Source organism: Limulus polyphemus, unplaced genomic scaffold (assembly GCF_000517525.1).
Source record: "Limulus polyphemus unplaced genomic scaffold, Limulus_polyphemus-2.1.2 Scaffold5440, whole genome shotgun sequence".
Classification (NCBI taxonomy): Eukaryota; Metazoa; Arthropoda; class Merostomata; order Xiphosura; family Limulidae; genus Limulus; species Limulus polyphemus.
Genome location: NW_013671050.1, coordinates 1 through 27,674, shown reverse-complemented (window position 1 = coordinate 27,674; position 27,674 = coordinate 1). Strand labels below are relative to the sequence as shown.

At 32.5% G+C, this 27,674-nt stretch overlaps 1 protein-coding gene across 1 annotated transcript in view; it reads right to left on the bottom strand.

The window, feature by feature from the left end:
- LOC111089172 (poly(A) RNA polymerase GLD2-B-like) overlaps positions 1 to 27,240 on the bottom strand; it is a gene marked incomplete at its 3' end in the record, with an annotated part of 61,937 nt that extends 34,697 nt beyond the window's left edge. Inside the window, exons 1-3 of the mRNA XM_022401141.1 lie at positions 27,124 to 27,240; positions 25,408 to 25,471; positions 24,829 to 24,895 (exon numbers count right to left, since the gene is read on the bottom strand). Of these exons, the coding sequence (XP_022256849.1) occupies positions 24,829 to 24,895; positions 25,408 to 25,471; positions 27,124 to 27,240 (248 nt within the window). The remainder of the gene's footprint in view (positions 1 to 24,828; positions 24,896 to 25,407; positions 25,472 to 27,123) is intronic.
- Between the last annotated feature and the right edge of the window lie 434 nt (positions 27,241 to 27,674).

The window sequence follows — 27,674 nt, the reverse complement described above, 5'->3', positions numbered from 1 at the left end:
TATTAGCTAGTACTAAGGTCTATTCACTGGGATTAAATTCAGAATATATCAATAAAGCCACATTCTCAGCATCATTAATCAAGCAATTGCCAACCTTTTTTTTATTCACATTAAGAGAGGCTCAGACTAAAAGAGTTTGGGAACCACTTTGCTAGAAGACAATAGAAGCAACACCTAAAAGACCTGAGGGTTTAAACATCTACATACCATGGTTTCTAGCTGTAGTGAGGACTCAGTTCTAGCTGGTACAAATCATAGACATTAAACCCAAAATTCCAAAATACAGACATACCAGGAATCAAACAACTAAAGAGTTAGAAAGAAGTTGAAAGCAGTCTGAACAAAAATCACCTTAGTGATATAAGAACCATAAATAAAAATATTTTTACTACATAATACCTGAAATTACTTTGCTTTGTTAAACAGTCACAGTTTTGAGCCCGCTCACGCTGCTTTTAAGACCAATCTGTTTTAGTACTATACTTTATTAAATAAAAAAATTAATAAGAATTAAGACAATTTTTCAAATTAATGAATTCTGTGCTTTATTGGCAATAAGTTTCACAAATATTTGTTTAAAAACTAGCTGCCAGTTTTCATATTTTACAGTTTGCTATCCCTAAGAAACCAATACTACACTGAAATTTCCGACTGGCTCTGGAAAATGGTTACTTTTTTTTCTTACTTGTGTAACAGCCCTTCTGGCAGACATTCAGTTTGTAATGAACAACAATACCACTATTCGCTGATAAGTATCCTCCAATGAACTATTAATTCCACTAAACAACCCATTAGTTTAACAGTTTGTTTGTCTTACTGTTTCATCAATATGCTCCAGTGGTCTAATTGTTCTGCAGATCAATTATAAACTGCTGACTCAGAGGTTCTTCTCATGTTTGTAGTTCCAAGCTATAATTAAGTCAGTTTACTTGCTTTACACACACACACTTTCTTGAGCACACCAATTGTCTTAGACTAGTAGCTCAATTATATTTCTTTTGCCAGATGAATCTACCACCACTTTATAATGCTTGGAAAATTATTTAATGAAAAAAAAATATACAATGTGAACTCTGATAATTTTGATTTTGAGTGTACTTTTGCTCAGAATTTGAAAATGCAGTACTAATTAGAAACTTGTGTACTTATTAATTAGCTAAGTAACTAGTTCTGCAAGACTAAAACAATTTTCAGACATTTATTTAAAATTTGTGAAAATACAAATTTTTCCATATATCTAAAGACAAATCAAAATAGAATTAAAAAGAAATTCGACACCAGTAGGCAGTAGGAAATGACTCTGTTGATTTTTCCATTTTCAATTTAAGTTTTATTTTTATTTTTTTGGATATGAAATATCAAAGCTTTACAACCCCTTTTACATATTCTTCTTCAGAGCATCTTGTATGTATCCAGAACAGAAACACTGAAACAAAATATGTAAGCATATATTACAATAGAAAGACACAAGCAAAAGTTCAGATAGAAAATATTATAACTTAAAAATATAAATGAACAACTACACTCAATATTGTTTCTTTTTGTTCTAATAACATTTCATGATATAAACTTAAGATACAAGTTCAGTATTTCAACATGTTCCAGTATGTTAGCACCAATCTCTCACAAACTTAAGAAGATAACTGTACAAAAAACACCAGACCAGCTCTTACATGATCAAAAAGACTAGCTTGCTTATTTATGTGCAGGTTAAATCAAGTAACATAAATAAATAATATACTGTAAAAATAAATCTTTACCCTAATTCTGATAGGTAGTGGCATAAATAAAACTGATAAAAAATGACACTTGATCAATCCAGTTCACATTGTAAAAACTGTGTTTCAACAACTACAATATCTGTTGTATTACAGCTGACTTGAACAGCCCTGATATTTGGCTGAAGGCCAATTCAGCACTGAATACAGCAGATATATAATATATGATTATATAATCTTATTTACTTTCTCTCCAGCTCCTATAATAATCATTAAAAGCCATGTAAATTGTCAGTGGGAGAAAACAATGTCAAAGTGTAGTTAACTAACATGTTTCTAACATTTTCCTGTTTATAAAATGTTTGGGATTTAACATGGTAAGCAGAAAAACATTTTAACTATCATTTTCTAAAATTCAAATATATAAAAACATTTAGCAGAACTCGAAAAACAACAACACCATTATTGTAAGTTTCTTGTTACATCTGTTGACCAAGTGATATATAAAAAAAGATTTCTGCACAACTGTAATATTAATACAGCTAGACCCACTATGCTCTACTTGCACTTCAAAAATATATGTTTGTTAGTAATACTGTTAAGAGAATTTCAAAGGAATACACTTTAATTTTGTGTCACACTTTACCAGTATCAAGAAAACAGATAGTAATCAAATTCAACTTACTTCATATAACATGGACATTTTCTGGCTCATGATATATTGGGAGGCATCTTCATTTTTTTTTTAGTTATTGCACATATCATCTTTTAAAGTTATGTCATTTAATATATCTTTTATCCATACTGCAAAAGTTAAATCTTTCCAAAATTGAAATCCTATACTTTTATAATATTCTCCATTTTTCTTCTTCCAGTTCAACTGATCCACCAAGACAGACCTAACATTTAAAAAAAGAAATATCACACTTAAGGCACTTTTGTGCCAGTAAACTATAGCTTGTATAAACAAAGAAAGAATTAAGTACAATTCAAGTTTTTAAATTGAATTTCATTAGTGATTACAAACCAAATTCTTAAAATTGTAGTATTTATTTACTTACAAGATAAAGTAAAAATGTCTTAGATATCATTTATTAATTTTTTTCAATATATACAAGAAGTTAAGTATTAAAACAATCAAGTTTAGAGTATAGGAGAACATATTATATTTTCAATATATACAAGACGTTAAGTATTAAAACGTTTAGAGTGTAGGAGAACATATTATATTTTCAATATATACAAGAAGTTAAGTATTAAAACAATCAAGTTTAGAGTATAGGAGAACATATTATATTTTCAATATATACAAGAAGTATTAAAACAATCAAGTTTAGAGTATAGGAGAACATATATTGAATAATTGATTACATACTGGAACATTGTAGAAAAAATCTAAGACTTTCAGATATTTTTAACAGTATTAAAATATTTATAAAATCACATAAAATAACATAACTTACCATCTTATGCAAACAAAAAGTTTTCCGCTTTCTTTTTCAGTTTATAAATTGTCCTTTGAAGACACGGCAAAAACTTTTTTTGTAAAGACAAAATGTTTCCTAAATGAAACAAATTAGAAGTTAAAAAAATGACGGTCATTAAATAAATATGCATCAAGAAACTGATTTATTAAAACTTGTCTTATTTTAGTGGTTTTATAGATAAAAATAAAACCACTTTATTGATTTGGCTAAGAGGATCCATTCATGATGATTGAATTTGATATTTTCACAGGAAAATAGTTACACCAACTTGCAATGATTCTAAGATTCATTTCAAAATAAAAGACTGATGCATCTCTCAGTTTCATTACATTGTATTTACCCATACAAAAGTACAAAAACTTGAACATTAGTTTTGATCTGTGTTCTCTAAAAAACCAGCTTTTCATAACCTGAGATGATTAGAGCTTTTTAACTTTTTTTTTTAATTCAGCATTAAGCACTGTGTTGATGTGATCTTAATTTCTATTCACAAAATCCATCATACACAGCTTACTTAATGTAATAACAGTAATGAAGACTAATTCACATTCAAGGTCAATCTTCTGTGTTTAACGTGCAAAGTTTCTTTGATACAGAAAAACAGTTTTGCATTTACAATTATGCACTGGAAATGGAGTAAATGAAGTCTATAATAAAGATGAAGAGGGTTAACAAAATGAAAAACATTTTTAATTACAAAAGCTTTGGACATTTCAGAATACACTTATTCCATCTTGGCAAAGTCTGGAAACAATATTATAATTATATTTATCAATTAATGTTATTGTAACTACAATAAATCAATTACTTAAAATATTCAGTAAAGAGTTAAAAATAAGGAAGAACAAATTATGTATTATATACAATGGAAGTAACAAAATTAGAAGTTATAAATATAATTACTCTTAACAAATGGATGAGTGTCAAGTGAAGCCGTTTAGAATAATTTTAGGTCTATGGATGTTGATTAGTCATTAAGAGTCAGCCAATCTTTGAGTAAGTTTTCTCTGATGCAGAGTTCAAGGTCTGAAGATACTGCAATAATGATGGAGAAATTGTTATATAAAATGTTGTGAATAAACAGCTGAGAGGCTGCATTTAAGTTTGTCTCTTAAATGGATATTTTAAATAAAAATTAATTATTGAAGTTATTACAAGATTAAGTAATAAACAAAATTTTATTTACAGATTTTGCTGAAGATGAAATAAGTGTATTCCAAAACATTCAAAGCTTTTGTAAATACAAATGTTTATCATCTTATCAACAGTTTTCATCTTTACTATTAAGCACTGTTTTGATGAGATCATAATTTCAACCCACTAAATACACAATACCCAGGTAACTTAATTTTATAATGACTGAATCATCTTCAGGCACAAGTTTGTGTACTTAATGTGCAAAGTGTCCGGAACAAGAATTCACTGTATACAAAGCCAATATTGTTACTTGCACTAATACATGAGTAAAAAAAGGTCAACATTATTTCCACATTTGTCTTTCCATTTTCCTTGGTGTGTGTCTTCAGAATTTTCTTAGTGAACTAATAAAACCCTCACTTACAGCATGGACAAGAAAATTCATAAATCATACTGGAATGCTTGAGAACTGGAATTTTGTCCTTCAGACTAAAAAGATGCCTTTTTATTTAGGGTTAAAAATTACTCTTAACCCTTTCACAATAGGTGGGTCTAACTGCGCATGTCACGGTCTTTTAGCGATTTGTTTTCAAAACTTTATTATTACTATATATCAATGAAATTGGATCAAAACATTGTTTATATTTCAAATTCTAATATTTTGCATGTTTTAATTTCTTAATTCAAAAGAAAATATAAATAACATAAAGCAAAATATTGATTTGCGTGTGTGTCACATAGCACCTCCTCATGTCTTGTTGCTCAGTTTATATCATTTTATGCCTACTATATAAGTCTACAAGTGGTTAACGAATTAGAAACATGAATTTTAGATACTGGCAAGCTAGAATATAAATTTAGAACCTCCGACCACTTTGATTTGCTGTGAAATCAATGTATCTAGCAACTCAACTAGAGGTGCCTCCTCTACTCCATTCTTTCCAAACCTCTTGTTTAGTTCCACCTACTTTTCTTAAGGGTCTGTTTATAACCAATAGAAAGGACAAGTTGTGCTTTACCTGATTCTGACAGTTGTTTCTAAAGAGCTTGGAAGAGAAAATAATAAATTTGCCAAGACTGTTGAATGCTGATGACCAAGTTGTTGCTCTGAACAGAAATAAAACACTTTTTAACACATATATACTTTATTTATAAACCCAAGCAAGTTACAGATGTTTTGGGTTGCTAGTAGAGTAATGTATTTTTTTCTTTCTAAAACATTTCTTCACCCTCCATCTTGAAAAAATAAATGAGGCTTAGCACTAAAGGCACACAAGGGCAAAATATTTTCCTGTCACTGTAATTTTTCATAAGTACTAAAAATCATTGTTTTTCTATGTAATTTTCATTTATTGTTTATGTTTTAAGAAAATTATCTAAAATTTAAGCATTTATGAGGTAATATATATATATATATATATGTAATGTATGGTAGCCAAAATATCAGTGTAGTTTGTAAAATATTGGTAATACAGATAAATATGTACTTTGTATTTGATTCTGTACCTTTATTCTGTATGTATGCGTGTTTATATATATATATTATAAATGATTATTACTTACTTCAAGGTAAGAGTCAATAACAACTCGAGGTGTTTCACAACTGTAAGGGAACTTCTAAACTACACTTTAGCTGCAAAAGTAAAAATGTTTTGCAAAGAAGACTAGATTTATAAGGCTTGCGAAACTAAATGAGTGTGATAAGTAGTACTGATAATCGAGATTTTATTGGTTGATGAATAAGTGCTTAAAAGGGAAATAGGATTTTATAATCATGTGCTCAAATAACATCTTTGTACACCTATGCTGCTAAATTCCAAACACCCCAAAAAGATTACCAATATTCAAAGAATTGCAATGTTTATTGTATTGGCATTAAACCACATAATAAATGTTCTGACAGGTTCAAAGTGCAGTGTTGTTACTCTTGAAAAGTCTTGTTGTGAACACTGTAGAATACACACAGAAGCCGATAAATTACACATCCTGTTGTCAGCATAAACGTTTTCACTGGTGCTAAGTGCAGTGTGATTACTCTGAATTTTCCGAGAAAACATTTTAGCATATATGATCTGATACATTTAGATATCCTGTTCTTGGAGCAGGGTTTGACTCGACTATCTTTTCACGCATGCTTTGTTGCTTTCAGGAGAATTGTATTATGGTGGTGTCATGTAAACAGTCTACTGACACAAGTGGCGATTTATTTTCAGAGGGGTTCGACTTTAGTTGTTGACAGTAAAATAAACACAGAAAATAAATGTGAAATGTTTAGCAGTTTAAACTTGTAAGAGAAGTCCTTTGAAACTTCGTGACCAACAATAACCAAAAAAAAAGGCACAGCTGCTCCTTTTATTTCTAATTTTATAACTTGTCTTTTCATTATACTTTCGGGATTTGTCTACAGGCTGAAGACTCAAGTATATCATTATATAACTGATAAGATATAGTTTTATTGAAAACAAATGTTTCAAATGTATTTAGTAGGTTTTAAAGATTATATAAAAGAAATTTGAGATTTTTGAGATGAAGAATAGTATTTTTAATCATAATATGAAAATCACTTCCACTTGGACTAGTAATGAAACTGACTCGATATATTCACAAACAAATCTTTAGTATAAAAACTTCATTAAAAAACTTGATTTTTTGTGTATAAAAGACTTGTAATGTGTACTAAAGGTATACCAAATTTTGTGAAGATGCACATACTGAATTAAAAGTTATAGTATAAATACTTATCGTGTGCAAACGTGTATATGAACTCGTGTATATTATACCGAGCCCGTTGCGAAAGGGTTAAACTTATTTATGGATAAACTCTTTTCAGTATTTTCTTCAGTACTGATATTCACAGAAGACCTATAATATGTGGAGTTTACTGGAAAGAAGAGGCTAAAAAAATCACTCCCTAAACTAACAAAGCAGTACACAACCATACTACAAAGTACGTGATTACTGTAAATTAAAAGGCAAAAGTATCCTAAGAAATGTCTAATTAAGTATTATACGAAAACTGTCTGCAGATATGTATAAAAATAAGAAATCCCACAGTATGGTGAATAAAAACAAGACAAATTACAACATTTTGACAACTTTACTTGACATCATCCAGCACAGTATACAACCATTAGAGAATTCCATTTAAGTATGGATACATTGCTTAAGATTTTCTTGGTCAATGAAAGCATATCAACTGATACCAATATTTAGTATTAGTGCAGGTAACAAATTAAACAAATTAAAATTTAACCTGTAGGTGATTTTTGTATGGTTGCATTTACAATGAATATTTGCAAATAGTGTTTACTTGGTGCATTTTACCCAGAAAATGAATTAAAAAAACAAGTTTTAAAAATACCTTGTGTCAGCATTTCAAGAAATATTTAACAAAATAAAAATACATACAGGTATATTAACTTTTGAATTATAACAACTTTTGTTAGTCCATAATAGAACTTTATACATGTAAGCATAATTTTTAACTACACCATAAAAAAGTCAGCATAAAACTATTAAATTTATTTTACAAAATTCAGCCTAACAACTTTGTCACTTCAGAAGATAAAAGATGGCTTTCATCTTCAATACACAACATAAATACACTAACACCGAATGCAGATCAAGACAGAAAGAAATACAAAAATAAACTAATGTGGTACATTTTCTAGTAGTAGCAGAAATAAAAACTAATAAAAATAACGATACTCTTAAATAATTTACCTATTCAAGTAATAAAAACAAACATCAGAATTATACTCGTGGCTTTCTAGATGTATTTAGTGTAGGAAGTCTGTGAGTGAAATATTCTTCACAAAAGCAACACTTCTGCTTTATCAACACTAGCCCGTTGTTCTTCTCATTCACAACATGTGATTCACCATTGAAGAACTGTTCACTGTTAACACTACTGCAGGGATCAGAAATAAACTTCAATGCAACTTCATCCAAAGTGGGAAAACAGCTTTTGCTGATATTGCAGTTTTTGTGCACTTCTAGGAAGAATAGACTCACTCAGGTAACTCTGTTTTAGAAGCATAACTCCACAGTCCATTCCATCAGTTTTTATTCTACCAGAACTTTCCTCAAATATTTTATAATACATTCAAATTCAATGATGACAAAACCTTGTACATTTGCTGTTATGTTAAACTTACATTAAAGTTTTTCTTCATTACCCATTCAAGCCATCTCCAAGTATTCATAATACATTCAAATTCAATGATGACAAAACCTTGTACATTTGCTGTTATGTTAAACTTACATTAAAGTTTTTCTTCATTACCCATTCAAGCCATCTCCAAGTATTCATAATACATTGAATAAAAGATATTGATAGGTTTTGTAGAAGTGCCATTACCTGCTTGCCCTTGATCTCTTAGTAACAGGTTCTTGGTTATTGTGCATTCTGTGTTATTGCATTTTGCTTCCACTTGTTACAGACACGTCAGTAACATTTGTGTAGCAAGAACTTTTTTGTCAGTGCTTGTAAAATATCTGTTCTTGTATCTTGGATCCAGCAAGGGTGCACTGTAGTAGAAGTTCTAACTCAATTTCACTTAATCAATTTATCAGTGACTTCAACAAATGACCTTTCACAAGTTTAATTCTATGGTCTCAATGTGTAACAAGTACTTGTCTGTACATTCTGCTGTAACCAAGTTAAGTCTTCACCCCTTCCAAATGAGAATAGGCCAAGAATTTTTCCTTAATAGCCAGTAATTTGGGCATGCTATGCTGTGATAACACACCTTCATTCACAATGAACTGGAGTGCATGTGCTACACAAGACAAGTTTGGCAAACCAGAGTCTAGAATTGCCTTCACAATGTTTCTTTCATTATTCCTGATAATCACACAAATTTGTTACTCAGAATTTTCCAAATTGCAAACTGAAAACCATATGAAAATGGCCAAACACATGAGCTGGAAGTACTGCTTTGTGTAAATTGTAATTCATGTCTATCTATTATGCAATTAAAGTTATTCTCAGCATTGATGTCAGAGCTCCAAATATCAGTCATAAAGCTTAGTGCTGATACATAATCATCTTGAAGCAATATCTGTATGTAATTTCAAATGGCACTGTAGACTTCTGGCACTGCAATGTGAAACATAAACCTTCTGCTGGGCAGTGTGTAATGAGGTTCCATACATTCTATGAGAATGTGGAATCCAATATATTGTACAATCAAAAACAGCTAATCATCCAGAGCTACAAGTTCCATTAAATGGCTGGTAATTTTGTTTGCCTGGGGATCTTCATAACCTACTTTTTGAATATTTTAGTGCTGAAGCAATACTAGCTGTTTTGGTACAAGGTCTTTCTCTGGTCCTGCCTGTTTCTTTCCTTTATCTCTCTCATTATGAGCTTCATCCCAGAGACCGACCTTTTTTGTCCTTGTTGTAGTTTTCATACTATAACTTTTAAAACAGTATACATATCTTCACAAAATTTTGCAGCTTATCAGTAAACATTACAAGGCTTTCGTACATAAAACATCAGGGTTTTTAATTAAGTTTTAAGATTTTTTTAACAATGATTTGCTCGTGTATTTTTCTTTTCAAATTTTGACTATCCAACTAGCAAAGTAATTTTGATATTACAATTTAAAATACTTTTATGCACCATAAAATTGTCATATTTCACATACGAAGTTTTTATAACATCCTAATAACCTCCAGTTAATTATCAAACGTTTGTTTTAGAAAATACTTTATAATCTATCTGTTATTTTCGCTATTGTATCTCTGTATGTTTTGGTCGATTTGATTGACCTCATAACCACCATAACGCTTTTTTGTTCTAGAATGACTACAATTTATAACATGAAACCACAAATATTTAGTCTAAACAGCCTAAATCTCATAACATTATACATCGATACATATTTATTATTTTTATTTTATTGACCTTTTAGCGATGTCTGACTAACATTACAGAAGTTGTAATGACATGGTGTACGTGCACTCATGTTACTGTATCCAAAAGTATAAAACTGGCCTTTAAAAGTGACCTGTCTTTGCTTTGTTCTATTGGACCAGTATGTTGTAAAATACAGTCACATTTCGGTTGTAAGTTTTTAATTTTAGTTATTTTTTCTTAAAACATAGAACAGTAAATAAAGAAGTAAGCCTTGTCAAATTTCGTATGTGAAGGATGTAAAACAAAGTAATTTTTTTAGGTTTTATACATGCATCTTGAAACAATAAAAAATCATTAATTAGTATATCAATATCACAGAATTCCACTATAATTTATCAGGATTAGTTAATAAGCTGTATTTGGGTCTAAAAAAATATGATATTTCAAGCTCCATTATCTCTTACCCTCAAATCTACCATGAAAAGGAAGCTTTTCCTGTGTAAACACTTCACAAAGGCTGAGAAAACCATGTGGGAGGCATTCTGAGCTTTTGATTGGTTATACACATGTCATAATGCTAAGTAGGTGTATGGTAAGTAAGTATTTCCAAAAATGGAAGAGGTGGGTGGGGCCACCTTGGTTGATTCACTAAATATAATAATATCTCAGAGAATAGAAAAGATAGCAGGTTTGTATTTTATATTCTAGCTTGTCAATATCAGTAATTTGAACTTCTAATTCATAAGAAATTATATATTTTGTATTTGGACATCATAACCATATAATTTGAACCACAGCTGCATTCAACATACCATGTAACACACAAAAATTGATATTTAGCAATTTTATTTTAAATATTACTTTTAAGTAATCAACCATCTGAGAGACAAAATAATCTGTATGAATCCTAATATCCGGGGAAGGGAGGAACATAAAATGCTGAAGGAAGGGGATTATAAGAAATTGAGGAAATAGATAAAACAGAACACATCTGGAGAATCGTGTCTAAAACAGCCGTATTAGGCATAGCTGATTCCGCATCAGAGGTACAGCAAGACACAGCAAAATCAGCAGGAGGAAAAAGGCAGTCAAATTCCTCGTCCATCCAAACAGGTTTGGCATGATTAGGAGGAATATGGGCAACAACAAGAGAAGCAGGTTGACTCGTATAATGTTGAATCTCACGGCAGATGAGAGCCGATAATTCTATAGCAGAGTTACTCCCACTTGCAGTCTGTGTAAGTCAGCTCGTAAAAGGTATTACATCCGAAGTGGTAACTTGGACTTCAGAATTCATAGTTTCAAGGAATGATCAAACACAACAGTGTTAGAATAAAAATAATTAAAATTGAGAAAAAAGTAGTTATGTTGAAGTTCATGAATTTTTGTAAAATTGAAAAAAACAATTCCACTTTGTAATTAATTTTAAAAATGCACTAAGTATAAAGAAAAAACATGATTAAAGAGCACAATAAAAAACATCTTGACTGCCAAGCACTGCCAATGAGAAGTGATAGTTTGGCAGAATAAAATAGAAGGTTGTCACATGATGATTTACATGCAAGATGCAGTTGAACCATGTTAATCACAGGGTACATGGGAGCTCAAGGCTTGTGGCACACAAAAAGAATTTTTGTACATAGATGGTGGCACTGAACGAGAATAGCTATTTATGTGAGTGGAGGTAATGTACCATATTGGAATTTGCACATTTATGTTGCTAGCTAATAAACTTTTATATGAACTAAGGTATAAAATAATGTTTATAAAAAATCATTTGTTTTAAATATCTAATTCTATACATTTCTATGTATGTGGTAAACACTTAAAAATAATAGTATTTTTTAAATTAAAAGTTACAGTACCTGAAGAATATTTTGATATTACTTTCTTCTAAAGTTTGGTAGTTTGTTGACTTCTTTTTCTAAGTTCTTGAACTTCATAGCCAATGATTCCTTCTGTAAAACTTTCTTTCAGTCTGATATTTATATTCTATTTTGAGTCTTACAGCATTTATAGAAGATAAATTCCCCTCCATCCTGCATGCAGTCACTGTAACTAGTCGTCTGAATACAATACTGGGGTTAGGATCTGCCATTAATTTTCTCATAAAATGTGTTCCATTTAATTGTTTCTTCATGTGCTGTAGTACTAGTAAAATACTTCTACTTTTGTCTTTTATAATAGCATTTTTCTGGGACTTGTGTAAAAAAAATCTAAAAAGGAGGAAAAGAAAATAAGAAATTATAACATTTGCATATTTTGTAAGAGAAAAAAATCATATCACTCATTAAAAAACAAAACTCATTGCGATTAATGGAATCTTCAAAAATATATTAAAGTTTAAATTCACAGGAAAAATTTATTTTTACTTTCTAATAGACAATTCTTATTTTAATATATACATCTACAAAATCCAATATCAGCATTACTTAAAATATGTTTTCAGTCTAGACTTGTTCCATCAAAATGTACAGTGCAAGATAAATTAAAAGTTTGGATCATGGTAATTATATTTATTAACAACTTTAAAACAAACAAAAAATTGCTACACATATTTTACAGGTTTTGCTTAAGGATTAAACATTTATAACATAAGTTACTTTTTTCCACAACAATGTTTACAGAAACATTGAGCATCAGTTTATTCTTCTTCTTCTTCCTCTTTAAAACTTGATTAGAATCATTGGGATGGGAATCCTCTCCTCCCCACAAATAAAGTTCTTCTTTATGTCTACAAACATTACACATGAAAAAGTTAAACTTACATGTTCAAATTTATTGAATACTTTTTATGTACAAGACTTAAATTAGTGTATAATAAGAAAACAGGTTAAAAAATTGTTTTTTTTATACTGTACTTACTTTTTAATGTTAGTTTTCATTTTAAAATTTCAATACTTATACTAGCAGGTAAATTTAGGTCAAGTGAGTTCATTAAATACTAATAGGAATTAAATATACTTGTAGTCAAAATATAATAAGAATTATAGGAATAAGAGTCAAACTAGTGATTTTTGAGGAATTTTCATAATATATATATATATAGTCAGACTTTTCTAAACATAATCTCATTTTGCAATTAAGTTTTATTTTATGCAATAACATATTCTTAAGTGAAAGCAGTTTATTTGTTTGGCTTGCATTTATGTTAACCTAACAGTGTTGCCATTTGTTATATCATTCACAATAGCATACAGAAGTCAAGATTTTTAGAAGTGTTTAATAAATTACCATAACGATTTTTCAACTTTTACAAAGAAAATGTAAGAATATTCAATAAAATAGGAAGCCTCAAATATGGAATACAGAAGACACTTTATGGCCTATAACAATTTAAAAAGAGGCAACACTGTTTAGAACATATTAATAGCAAACACCTCTACATAGTAATATATGTGAGACAAAAACATTTATTAAAATCAGATCATACTTGCCCCATTAAGGAAAACTGAGCTAAACAATAGCTCTGTTGTTGTTAACATTTTCAGAGAACCCACATAAAAGAGTATCTTCATACAACTAGTCAACAGCATATATCATCAACTCTTACTCTTCTCTAACCAAAGAGTGAGATTTGACCATCACACTTACGGTATACACTCATAGCCTCAAAGTTCAGAAAAAGTTTTTGTGGCAACAGGATGCAATTTATGAATCCTCAGATCCACAGTGTGGGCATACCCCAGCCCTAAACAAGAATATAAATTCTTCAAAAACATTTATTTGCATTTGTTTCTAATTCAAGTGTCTGATTTTTTCTCGACATTGTTTTTTAAATTGCCTTTTTTATACATCATCAAAACTTGGATTACATTATCTTGATTGTGGCCTGTGTGTGTACATATTGATTTAATGAATGTTTACAAGCCTTTGAATATCTGGTCTGATGTTGGGCATGTTCAAATTGCTAATATTCTCAGTTTCTTTTATTAATATTTTCCATCATATTTGGGAAAATTATTTCTGTTCAGACAATTTAGTTTAATAAAAGAGCATGCAATTACTTTTTCTCCGTATATAGTGGCAGTACACTTATATGTAAAACATGAATGCTATGCAGGACATACCACTGTTTGGGATCCATGTCAACATATTATCATTTCATGATGTGTCCAGGGCATTATTGAATAAGTAAACATTAAATCTGCACAAAAATTAAATACTTCATTATCAGCTAGTACATAGCCTTTCAAGTGTTAGTCATGTAAATTTTCTGCAATATAAACAATTTGTAAAACTCAACTCACTATAGTCTAAACAAACAAATAGCATTTTAAATTCAATCATAATACTATTCTTCTCATATCCAAAACTTAAAGAATAGTGGGTATTTATTTCTATCCTCACAAATAGCTTGTCTAAGCAGAATATTCGCATTAAATTTTAAGTCATAAATATTGATATAAATATTATATACATATACACATACAGTAGTTAAAACAAGTATGGAAATCTTGAGGAAAAAAAGGTGTAAAATGCAAATAATGTGGGAGTGGTATCATCACCTTTATCCTGTGTAAATAAACTGCATTACAATCACATAGTGATAGTTTAAGTTGTGATTTTATCATATAATCAATCTGAAAATGACAAACCAATAAAAAGCCTATAAAATTGACCCAAGGCATACTATGCTAATTAGAAATAATGTGAATCCAGTCGTGGTTCCTAGGACTGAAATACTGCATGACAAGCATGTAGAAATCAAATTGATGTCTGGCCAAAGGATACTCCATGCAAAAAACTGCAACAAGGCTCCATGTTTCAGTCACAGCTGTATGCAAGACACTGAAAGGGAAAAGTGAAACTAGCACTGCAAATAACAGAAGTACTCAAAGTATAAAAGCAAAATTAGGAGATAAACAATGACTGAATCCAAAAACTGCCAATGACCTTGCTATAAATACAGTTATGGATGTTACATCAAAAACAGTAACATACATATTAGCTTAAGTGGTCTCAATGGATTTGTAGTTGCTCAAGAACTGCTGCTGAGAAGTAACCAAATCAAATGGTTTAAATGGGCATCAGACCACAAAAAATAGAAAGAGCAAAGCTGAAGACATGTGCTCTATACAGATGAATGCAAGTGTGAATAGTTCAGCAGCAATCAATGAAAGTCAATGTACTACAGTGAAGTAGTACACAGTATAAGTTAGGGGCTGCATTTCACCCAGTAGTGTTGGGGATCTATACAAAACTGATGGCACCCTAACTGCTGAAAAGTATAACAGATTTTGATCTATCATGCCACCTTCCCTTGAGAACAGGACTTATTAAGTGGGATTTATCATAAGCATATGATAAATGTCATGAAATGATATCTTGACAGTAAAGAGACTGATGATACAATCCCAATGTGAATATTCTTCAGGCGAATAGACTCATGTAAAACCTGAGGTCAAAATGCGACCAAACAACTTGGCTGAATTGTTGGTAGTAATACATGACACTTGGAACAATATTCCACAATCATATATTGATAAATTTTATGACAGCAAGCAAAACATGGTATTCAATGTATAAAGGGATCACATAAAAAATACTAGTGCACAGAACAATTTAATCACTTTATTTTATGTGATAATGTTGTGTACCATTAACAACTTCACCATCTAGTTGCCATTATTTATTCTTTGTGACTCCTGTGTGTATATGCTTGTGTGTTTCCATAATAATTTCCAATTCTGTATATTATTTGTATACTCGTAAATTTATTGCAAATGTTTTGACAACTTACTTGCTAAAGTTACAGGAGCATCAAGGCTTTGTAGCATCCATCATTAATTGGTAAGACCAAGACTGCACATATTCATCTTTGCTGTTGCCCATCATAGCTCTACCTTTGTTAGGCCTATCAATATTGTCAGTCCAGAAGATCAAGTTTATATTGTTTGATAGATTGTTTAGGCAGAGTATTAATGATGAAACTTTGTAAAAAGGATGGAAACTGCCTGTTGTAGAGGATGACATTTCAAAAGTCTTCCGTCTCCTGAAGACGAAAGATTTTCAAAACGTTGTCCTCTACACTTGTGGCTCTACAACTGGCAGTTGCCATCCTTTCTACAAAGTTTCATCAAATTTATAACTAGACTTTTCATGTCATGGTGTTTTTTAGAAAAAAATATTTTATTATAGACACATGAACATTTTTTCATATGTCATTTTTTAATTAACTTTATACTCAAGAGTTATGATACGACTCCAAGAGTATAAAGTTTATTTATGGTGAGCTGTAGAAAATGTCTGCTCATTGAGATTCATTAGATTTTTTTAATATGCCTAATGAAAATAAAGGAAAAACGTAAATCATATTTGAAACCAAAAAAGCACTTTAAATGTCTCATAATACACCAGCATCATAAGATATGGGTCTAGTACCAGTACTTACTATGATCAGAACACATACACATTGTAAGAGATGTGGGTCTAGTAATTACTATGATCATAATACACCAGCATCATCTGAAATATGGGTGTAGCACTAGTACTTAAAATGACATAGATTATCATATTAGTAATTTTGGTAATGATTTAGTTACCATCATTCAGCTATAAGCTTTGGGTTATGTAGCGAAACATTCCTAGAATGTTTTTGAAAATTAAAAGAGGACTTATCCAGAAGCAATAAATTTGAGATAAGAAAAAGTTTAAACAACCAACGATAACAGAGGTATTATTGTGGATCCACAGGTTTTCATTGCAATAAGCTTAATGTTAGACAATGTCAGTACAAGTGTATTAATCTTGACTTAAATTTTTCAAGTCAAGAATTTCTAATGTTAGGGTTAATGAATTTTTCAATTTCTTTTACTCAAGTGTGATTTGTCCATGATTTACATAGCCACTGGTAATGTGTTTATTTATTTATTTTTTTGCAAAAGATATCAACATCAGTTCTCACTTTTATATATCACCCCAAGCTATTATGATGAAGATCACCAAACACTGATTATGTGTTGTGCACATACACAAACATGTTCTTTTTACTTTAATATATCACCAAAGTCATTACATTAAAGACCACTAAACACTAATATGTGTGTTGTCCATAAACGTAATCAACTCATTCTCCTTACTTTTATTTTTCACCCCAATAATTACAATGAGGACCAGTAAATACTGTTTATATGTTGTGCATATACATAACCAATATATTCTTCTTACTCTTATATATTACCCCCTGCTATTGTGATGAAGACCACTAAATACTGATTGTGTTGTGCACAAACATAAGCAATGTATTCTCCTTACTTTTATATATAACCCCTGCATTTCGATGAAGCCAACAACATATGGATTTTAAAACTAACAAAAACAAAATCAATCCATTGGAAAACAAAATAGCTTATACTTTTTTCAGACTATTTGAGAATGCAACAAGTGTTTATTACATTTCAAACAACACAGATCAAAGGTCAGATGCTAGATTTTGGGATGGAAACGTTTAAAAAAGTGTGTAACTTTTTTAAGTTTTTAAACAATGATTCCAAGTATTGAAAAAATTGTCTATATATTTATACCACATTTCTGGTGATAAATTAGTGGTGTCCAACTATTCTTTAGAAGCCTTCATTTCCAACTTGTGCATGAAGCCCACTGTAAAAATGACAACCATTATATTTCCCACTGCTACTCCTTTCCATTATTGGTATAATTTATTATCAAACCTAAAGAAATTTCTTTTCTTACAAAGCTAAATAAAGGAACTTGACAACAGTACTGTATAACATATAAATGTAAACTGCATACCAAACAGTATCTGATTTAAGACATTTTTTTGCAATAATATATAAAAAAAAAAGAATTAATTTTATTTTTGATGCACTGTAAAGTACGAGAACATCAGTTTGGGAGTTTTCAGGTCTTTCCGAAAGTATCTGTACTGCAGCCCCTTGATAAAGGTGCATAACTGAAATGCTGGGGAATAAAATAATTTCAAGTACTTACTGTAAGGTTGTTGCAACTGGATATCAATAGTTGTTACGTTTACCTAAGTCTCATCAGTAATTCATAATTTTTTACAATTAGATACTAATTACTAACTAGTTTTTATCCTAAGTTATCATTCTAACTGAAGTCTTCCGTATTAGAAATTGAATCAACTAACTATTAATTTTATCTTAGGTATATTAAAGGTTTACACTGGAGGAAGAATTTTCTTAGGCATTCGGCTAGTTTTAGGTGGAACTTGTTACCAAATTCCTTAACAGCAAAAATAGCCAATTCATTGTAATAAGTCCAGTTATGTTTGGTTAAGGTGTCTAACATAATACATATATATATATATATATATATATATATATAATATATATAATATATCAGCTATTGTTTTACTTTAATTTAGTTTAGAAAAGAGCAAGATAATGCTGAGAGTGTAAGAATGCATTTCTTAAAATATGGCCTTTTCAACAGAGTGTACAGTTGCCAAACTTTAGTTTACCCATATATTTTTCTTGGGTGTTGCAGGGTTGTTGTTAAATTGATTATCTAATATTTATATTCTAATTACATTATATATTATGCACCAGAGTTTTTTTGCTGTTGAGTGTTATTTAACAACTACACAGGGATATTATTTTTAAACAGATTAACTGCAAAGAGATGTAAAATATGATAGCTGCACTAGAAAAAAAACTATTCCTATGATATACAATAAACTGAAAGTATCTGAAAAAACACACTCTTTGGATGAAAATTGTGTGCACAATTAAATGCATCAAAATACACCGAAACCTGGATGGACAGGTTCTTAATGGAATTTCTTGTAGTTGGAAAATGAGCATTGGATGAGGAATATGTCAGAATTTGGTGAATTTACTAGCTATTATTGTCATCACATATTTTCTTTTCAAATTTGGTAATGTGGCAATTAACAACATAAACACTATGACTGTACACTAATTTAAACATGTCCAAAATTCTTCAGTTTACATAAATTATAATTTTCCTATACTGAAAATGTATTTCCAATAGATACGTGCCTCCTCTTACAAGATTAGCTATTCTCGTTTAGTGCTGCACTCTATATGTGAACTTTTTCTATACACAGGCCACAAGCCTTCCGCTCCCCCCTTGTTGGAATTACTATCGGAAATATAGTTTCAGTATAGGAAAATTAGAACTTCCAATATGGTAATTACCTCCTCTCACAAGATTAGTTAGAATGCCACATTGAGAAGAAGGAGGGAATGAAAGAAGTACCCCCAAAAGCATCCGAAGGATCCCTCTTACAATGAGAGATATAGATCTGAAGATCGGAAGTAGGGAATCGCACCACTTCTGAGCCAGGTATACTCTTTGCCCATGTGTGGAATATGTAGGACATATAGGCGAAAATTGAGAGGTGTAGAATGGCTAGGGCGTGGCAGATTGTACTTGATAAGTCAACTAGATTCAAAATCTCCTAGCAGGCTAACGAAATCCACGCAAGGGTAGGATGAGGATCATACTGACTTTACTTCAAACCCAAGAATTGCGGATTAAGACCTGCACTGATTTCTGGGTATGACACGAGAATCATCTCTGATCTATCAATCCGGGAATTGACATCTGGTATAGAAAGGATGTCTATCGCATGGAATCAACTCCCACAACCATGGTACAGGCTGGCACCGTCCAAAAGCAATAACATCCCCATAAGAAGAGAATGAAGGATAGTCAAGGACAGAACTGTAACAATCCCATGTACCACCACTGTGTCCCACGAAACAGGCAGAGTAATTGGGAGAGGAAGATAGACAACCAGAACTCGTGTGAGGACTTATGGTAATTGGTTCACTCTAATCCAAAACCACTCAATCAAAGAGGGAACAGCAATTTTGACGGCTTATCCCTAGTGTTTGTGTGAATGGAATCAGGAGGCCAAGTCATCCCATAATGTGAAGATTCAACTCCAGTGTTTGTAGAATTGGTATCAGGAGACTATGTCAACCAGTAAGGTGATGGCTCAACTCCAATGAATGTGGAATCGGTATTAGGAGACCACATCAACCAGTAAGGTGATGGCTCAACTCCAGTGATTGTGTAAATGGTATCAGGAGGCCATGTTTTCCAAGAAGGAGACAGCTCAACTCTGGTTGTTGGGTAAATGTTATCAGGAGGCCACGTCATCCAGCAAGGTATCGGCTCAACTCCTCTGGAGGTCACGTCTAATATACACCAGCAGAAGACCACTGCCCTACTCTCGGCTGAATGGTTCTAGCCCTTTCTTTGTGGAATTTATTCAGGAGGGTGCCTCCATGGTCAACCACCCCAGCTGCTTGTAACTGGAAAGTGGTAAGGACTCATATGCTCCACTTGAACAAAGGAGGGTGACAATGCTGTGGAGAGTCTGGAGGAACGTCATCACTGGAGACAGTGCAATGGGTAACCACAAAAACCTTATTTTGAAAAGCAGACCATACTGAGTTATTCACTTGAGGCATGGCAGGGATGGGCCGCAATCCCCTACTGCTTTACCCCTGCAAGTCCATGAGTGGTATGGTCCGGAATGGCCATGTTTCTGAAGCAAAATATTGCAAGGTTATTCACCGTCAAGTGATCATGTGGAACACCCCATCTCAATGGAGAACGTGTGATGCCATGCAAAATAAAGCGCAAGTCAGCATGGCTGTACAGTGTCGATATAAAGTTAAAGAATACCGGGTCAGGTACCACTCACCAAAGAGAGAGAGCGATGTGATAGTAATGGAAATAAAAGCCCCTGAAAAAAATAAGAATGATTAAACTTACCAGTTAAATTCATATCAAAGTCTGAAGAATGGCCACAGGTGGTAGATAAAACCCCAACGAAGAGGAAAGCTCAACATGATGAATATAGTGGGAGATGAATGTACTGAGAGTGGTCCACGTGCCAGACTGTAGAATATCCTCCATCTTACAACAAAGACGAGAAGCAAGGGAAAAAGTTAGATGTTGGATCTGATGGGAGGAAACCTGGAACGAGGTACAGGAGGAAGAAGGTAGGGAAGAGTAGGCCAAACAAATCAAGAGCCAAGTGAAAAATTCTGCCACACGAGCCACAGAAGGTTTGTCAGAAGGAATCCCCCTTATCAGACCAACAGCAGAAGACTTTCCACTTGCATTGGTATACTTCCATGGAAGATGGCTGTATGGAACTAGCTAACAAGGAAGCGACCCGACATGTGAAACCAGATCGTCTCGCCAAGGACCAGACAAAACCAGGCATGAAGATGCAGGACATGGAGATTGTGATGTAGAATGTGAGATTGAGGTTGACAATGAAGGGAGTGAGAAAATGGAGGAGGGACAGGTGGTGATAGGAACAAATGCTGTAACCTTAGAAACCAAAGTTGACCTGGCCAATAGGGAGCAATCAGGAGGACTCAACAAGGAGTGGAGTGGACGAGAGAAATCATCCAATGAAGCAACTGGATGAGAGAGTACACATAAAGATATTTGTATGACCAATCCTTGCTGAAGGCATCAACCACCAAAGTCTGTAGATGCGGTACAGGTGACCAAAAGATGGGCAACTTGGTATTGAGACCTGTGGCAAATGCATCCAACTGGGGAGAACCCCATTGATGGCAAAGATCCTGCAAAACAAGTGGATCAAGTGACCAATTTGTCGTATATATATCTGGTTGGGGCAAGAAAGACAATCCGCAACTAGATTGAAAGCACCCAGCACATGACATGCTATAATGCAAATGTGATGTACATGGGCCCAGTATAACAGATCCAACATCCAAAACATAGATCTCTGGACCATGTGCCCCATTGGTGGTTGATATATGCCTGCACCATAGAATTGCCTAAATGAACCATCACCAGACAATGAAGAGCGAGAAGAAGGAAGAGATGCAAAGCCTGACATACTGCTAGAAGTTCAAGAACATTGATATGCAAGATGTTTTCATCTGCAGACCAATGGCTTGAAGCTTACTGGTGATTGACCCATGCCCCCTCCTCCCAGAAAGGATGCATCTGTGAAAAGATGTAGATCCGGACATGGGGGAAGGAAGTGGCACACCCACCAAAGTATAGTACGAAGAGAAATGGGGGGTGGAAAGAGGATATCGAGCAAGGTTTCATCATTCATGAAGTGCCCACTGAAGGGATCTCATATGGGCATGACCATGAGGGACCATGCAGTCATGGAGGATCACATTCCTAAAAGCAATAGAACCTTGCGAGCAGTATGTGACTCAGCCGAGAGGGCATGGTGAACCAAAAGTTCCGTTGAACAAAGACATAAAGGAGAAGGCAAAGCACGACAGATATTCATGTCAAAAAAAGATCCCCAAATAGACTAGATATTGAGTAGGTCGAAGGAATTACTTCTCCAATTTGATCAACCAGCACACCTGAGTCACCAAAGGAAGGAGTTGGTGAGTATGAGTGGCCGATTCCTGCTCGTAATGAGCCAGAAGTGGCCAGTCATCCATTTAATAATGAAATTGCATCCCCAGAACATGGAGATGACATTTAAAAGCCCAGACTATGTGACAAAGCACATAAGGAGATGAGGTAAGTCCAAAGGTCAGGGTGTGAAATTGGTAAAACACACTGAGATGGACAAACCGAAGGTAAGGTCAAGACCGATGTGCTATCGGGATGTGAAATAAGCATTGGAGACATCCATTTTAGTCATTAACAACCCTGTGGAAAACACATATCTCGGTGTGAGAAAAGACTCCATGGTAAACTTAGGGAGTGCAATGAAGTGGTTGAGGTGAAATAAATTGATGACTGGGCTGCCAATCCCCAGGTTTTCTTGGAGACAATGAAAAGACAGGAATAAAAACCCCTGGAAGGATGGTGAACCGGTTCGATTGCCTGCTGCAAAAGCAATTCTCGAACAGGAGTTGGGGAAAGAAACTGGAAAACAAATCCTTCTGACAGAATCCGTATCACCCATTGATCATTGATGATCTGACAGCAGAGCTCCTACCACTACTGGGGGCAACTGGGCTTATGTCATCGAGGAAATGAACAAGAAGTACCCCAATTAGAAAGAACGAGTAAAAGATGGGAGAATATAGGATGGAGAATGGGAATAGGTGGCATATGAGGCTCTGACCAAGACAAACGGGCTGCAAAAGTCATCAAGGGTGATTGTTGGTGGACCGATGTCACCCGAAGCTCAATAGTTTCCGAGACTGTATGAAAGACGTAACATCTCAGAAAAGGTGCAAGACATATATCTCTGAGATATGTTGAGGGTAAATTAGCCCAAGCCAAAACTGCCTCCTAACTTATAAGGTCCCAACAACAAAGAAACCACATATGTAACACCAGAGCCGAATACGAAATGCGGCTACAGTGGAGGAGAGAAGTGTAAGGATATCTGCAGAAAACCCCTCAGTATTTCTGTGGAGAGCCTCCGATAAGAGATGTATGGAAGAAGATACCATAAGAATTTGGTTAGGGTAAGATGTAGGCAAGAATAGTGGGCATGAGTAAGACAAACATTTGATTCGGTTGATGCCCCCCAAATAGGTAGCAATGAACCAAACAACTGCTGAGGGGAGAGGAAAACAAAAATGGTTGGAAAGCTTGTTCATGTAACAAGGAAAGATGAGGTGAATAAGAGATAGGGGAAATGGATAAAACATCACAAACCTGAGACACAAAATCCTTAAGTACCAAATTATGCCTAGGTGATTCCTCAGTCTGCACATGGGAAGGAAAAGCAAACTCTGGAGGCAGGAAAAGACAATCAAAGTCCTCTTCCTTCTGAAAAAGTTCAGCTGACTCAGGAGGACAAAGGTTGACCCATGTAGTGCTCAATCTCCTGACATATAAAAGCATCGGGTTGCCCCACCTGAGGCCTGAAAAAAAACACTGGTCACTATTGTGACCCCAAAGTGGTAACATAAACTTCAGAATTCATAGCACAAGAAAAGGTTCATAAAATCTGAGTGCAGAAACAGAGTGACAAGAATAAACTGGTATAAAAGAAATCAGAAGCACTAGGCACACAAAAGAGTTCATCTTAACTCATATGCTGCCAAACTTCAAAGTAAAGGTTCAGTAGATGAGTGTAAAGGGAATCACATGTGTCACATGACCATATGATGCTACTAATGGTTAAGAGATGATGCATGATGATTTACATGAAATATGACATGTTGGAATATAGTAATTCCAACAGGGAGGGAGCGAAAGACTTATGGCACGAGTAAATAAAAAGTTCTTGCATAGAGGGTAGCTAATCTTGTGAGAAGAGGTAAGTACAGTATTGGAAACTAATAGCTTTCATTTGCTCTAACAAAGTATGTATATAAAAAACAGAAATTTTTAGATATTCTGGATGTGTCCTTGAATTTCTGAAAATGTGCACCCTTCAAATAAAACTACAAAAAAGAACATCTATAAAATGACAGAGAGGTCAACCTTAAAATTATAACATGAATATTATGTATACAATGTACAAGTAACTATGTCTCCATATCTATATTTCTTTAAATATATTTACACTGGCAAATCAATCAATACTTAAATTTTAATGAATCATGATGTATCAAACTTACAAGTTGTTTCAAACTATGTTGTATTTTCTCAAGCTTTTTAAAAATGAAAATTATACTTTTCTTCAAAATAATTCTGATTGGTACATCAGCATTCACAAAAAGAACAGTTAACATACCTTATTTTATCAGTGAACTTCAATATAGGCACTTTTGCATGTATAAACTGAGGTTTTTTAACGAAACCTAACAAAAAGTAAAATAGATTGGTATATTAAACAGCTGAAAAAGAAATTATGTCAGAAATAAAGAAAACAACATCCAAAAAAAATACTAGAAGCTCAAACAATTTTTACAACTTAAATAGAAGTATAATAAATTTTATCACTTGATGCAAGTTTCACTTTATACCTAGTGAAAATTTGTACACTTATATTAAAACCTCAATTCAATGATGATTTTTATCTTTCTCAATTTTAACCATTAATAAAATCAACATAAATATACAAGTAGCCCATGTTAGACTGTGGTTTTAATATAGCATATTTCAATATAAAACAGAATAAAGATAAAGCTAATTAGATAAAATACTTCCTCTAATTAATTATAAGTCATAAATGCACAATCAAAATATTGTGAGGAGTGAAGAGAAACAAATGGATAATTAAAAAGGTGCTTTTCTTAGTAAGTTTCAACTGCTTGGGAGGATCTGTGTATGTATATTGTTCCAGGTTATTAGTTTCATGTGCTATACTTACTATGCTTACTTATTTCTTTCAAGATGTACTTCAGTATATGTGCTGCTTCATTCTTTTGATCAATCTACAGACAAAGATATCATATTGTCACCCTTCCACAACATGTATAAATTTGAATTAACTTTAACAAATAAAAAACTATTCTAGAAAAGCTATTTATCTTCTTTTTAGTCATGAAATCCAACAATCATATATAAAACTTTGTAATAATCTGTTCATATTTATCACTAAATACGCATCACAGCTGTTATTATGACACAGAATGTGTCTTAGTTGATGCACAAATAATTTTCATTCCTAATAGCCAATAACATCACACAACATTCTTAATGAACCTATTAAACATTTGTAAAAAGTAACACTTGAGCAGTAGTCAAGACAAGGCAGAGAACAGACATAGTCAGCAATAACAATACTAAAAAAATTAGTAGTGATGTATGAAGGAATACTTCCTGTATATTTCAATCTTTCTCTCACTTTTTTTTTTCTTATCAAACAACCTATCATTATCAGTGATGTGTAATCTACCATTTTCACTCAAATCACAATACAATATCCTTATCAAATGTTTATCCATTTTCACATCTTTTCACACTCATGTTTTCTACCTTTAACTCTAGGCACTAACATCAAAATTAATTGTTACATCTTGTAGAAAATGAAACTGAAAAAAGTGTAACAATAAAAAACTTATTTTGGCATCCAGTTAAATGCAACACACAAAAATTATGTGAAAAACACAAAAATTGAGAGAACTACGTGTGAATTCAGAGAATCGTGAGATAGCCCTTATGCTAGGGGAGGTGTAATTGCAACCTCTTCACCCCCTCTCCACTTCCTAATAATTAGCCTCTGTATGCCATAATATAAATGAATAAAATGCATAATAACAATCATTTTCTAATGCCTTCTAGGTTTTACCAGAAGAACTGCAACAATACTCAGCAATTAATTAGTTTGCTATCTTAACTTGGAGCCCTGCACATGGTTAATAGCAGTAATTTTTTCACAGGCCTAGTGACATCATTCACTAGAAAAACATTCTGCAATAACTTCTTATATATCTTGAAAATAAGCATGTATAATGCATTAATTATTTTACTATATACAGATATTTACCTTACTATATCTCATTTATAAATGTTACCACTGTACACGTTTTAGAGATTACTAGTTAAAGCACAATGGATAGTTTTTATTTCACTGGCATTGTGAACTAAAGAAAAATTACTTTTATTTTTGAGTGAATAGAATTTCCCAAGAAATATATTACCCATATTTATATTTCACAATATTATTGTTTTCTTTCATTCTGAAATGTTTACAATTATCAAAAAAAACAACTGCCAATTTTTAGAAACAGGCACTAAGAACAGCATAAGAAAAATTGAAAAAGCCACATAATTCATAAAAATGGTAAATTGCACAGAACATGTTTGTGGAAAATGGGATACAAATCTTGGATCCTTGGTTTCAAAATCTGGCATGATTAGCACGCCAGACTTTCAATGGTAAAATCAAGGGAGAAAAATATCCCCTTCACCTAATTATTGGTTTAAGTAATATGTTATGAAGCTACATGCCACCAGAAACAAAAATGTTGTATTTAAACAGAAATTATACTCTTAATTAATTTTTTTCTCTCACAATATTTTATGAACTTCAGATCTTGCTTCAAGTCATATGTAAAGCTAGAATCTAGTCAAGTGTACTTACTTCATCATGTGTTAGCATTAAGCACATGTCCATGTCACTACTATTGCTGCCTAGTCCATTCATGGAGGATCCAACAACAAACAATCCACAATCTAGAGTTGATAGCACATAATTCATTAGTTCAATTACAAAAACATTATTTTTAAAAAGTTTACTAAATTATTACCAGCAAAGATGTACAGAAATAAGAAATATACTAAATTGAGATACACGAGTTGTCATCTTAAATTTTACTCTGTAATGTAAGCTGATTTGTTTTCTTTTTTGTTTCAGACTAGAGTAGAATGGTTTTCAATCTAACTGTATGCCGGATGCTTTAAAACACTATTATTGTACACAAAGTGTTATTGATTCGTACTGAAAGACCTCAGCACAAATGAGTGCAAGTCAAATAAAATAACACACACAAGAAATAGCAGAAATTATCTATATAAATAAAATAAGAGTTTTGTCTGTACATTGCTTATAATAGTGTACATTTTGCATATCTTCCCGTTTCATACACCAAAGAAGCCAAAACAAGCCGTATCTCAATTTCTGTCTGTCTGTTT